General features: G+C 50.1%; 1 protein-coding gene across 1 annotated transcript in view; it reads left to right on the plus strand.

Moving 5' to 3' along the window:
• Positions 1-541, plus strand: part of LOC106816625 (extensin-like) — a 2349-nt gene extending 1808 nt beyond the window's left edge. Inside the window, exon 4 of the mRNA XM_014821248.1 lies at positions 505-541. Coding sequence (XP_014676734.1) covers positions 505-541 — 37 coding nt within the window. The remainder of the gene's footprint in view (positions 1-504) is intronic.
• The last annotated feature ends 443 nt before the right edge of the window (positions 542-984 follow it).

The following is a 984-nucleotide window of genomic DNA, read 5'->3' on the forward strand; positions in this document are numbered from 1 at the left end:
GATCACACCCGACCGACCGCAAACCACAAGCACAGAGAAATATATATACACAAACACACCACCACCAGCAGCGACCAACACACGAACAACAACAACAACAACAACGGAACAACGAACAAAACAACACAATATCACCACAACGGCACGCACCAAAAAAACACCGAAACACAAGCAAAAATAATAACAACAACAAACAACAACAACAACAAGCAACAACACCAACAACGCCAAGCCAAAGCCACCAACCCAACAACACCAACAAAAACCAACAACAACCGCCACCACGCCAGACCACCAACAACACAAACAACAACGACGACGAAGAACGACGACATACAATAACAATAAACAAACAGCAGCCAGCTAACGCGCATCACTATCACCGTCACTAGGCCGTGGCTGAACGCACGCACTGTATATATTCACACAAAAAAAAAAGACCTCGGCTACTCCGGACTTGCGGTAGCTGCATTGCGCGTGGTACGCCGGACCACTGGCCTGAAGATGTGACTGCTCGGACTCGCTTGGTGTAAATGGCTAGTGAATAAGGAGCGCGACCCAGGGCCCAGTCTTCGTAGTCGTCAGGCTAGCGCCACCAAGTTCACCCTGCGCAGGGGGAAAAGCGTGTGGGGCATTGCGCGTAGGAGCTGGCAGCAGGTGTTGAAAATGCAGGAGGGAGGTATCGTATCCTATGCAAGCGTGATATGGCATGATCATTCGCGAAGGTGCGATGAGGAAAAAAACTGTTCAGCATTTTTTGTTATACGTGAATACGCCATGGCCGCGGCCCGTCATAAGACCTCGCTATGCCGTTGTTGCGTTCTCTTTCTCTGCTCCAGCATCTCTCTCTTCGTTTCGTCGCTCTCACTACATTGTCTCTCCCGCCTCTCTTGTCTTTCTTCTCTACCTCGCTCTCTCCCTCTCGTCTCTCTCTCTCCGTCTCTTTCTAGTACTGTCGTTATGTCTCTCTCTTTCGCCTCGCAC

This window comes from Priapulus caudatus, unplaced genomic scaffold (genome assembly GCF_000485595.1).
Source record: "Priapulus caudatus unplaced genomic scaffold, Priapulus_caudatus-5.0.1 Scaffold1435, whole genome shotgun sequence".
Lineage (NCBI taxonomy): Eukaryota > Metazoa > Priapulida > Priapulimorpha > Priapulimorphida > Priapulidae > Priapulus > Priapulus caudatus.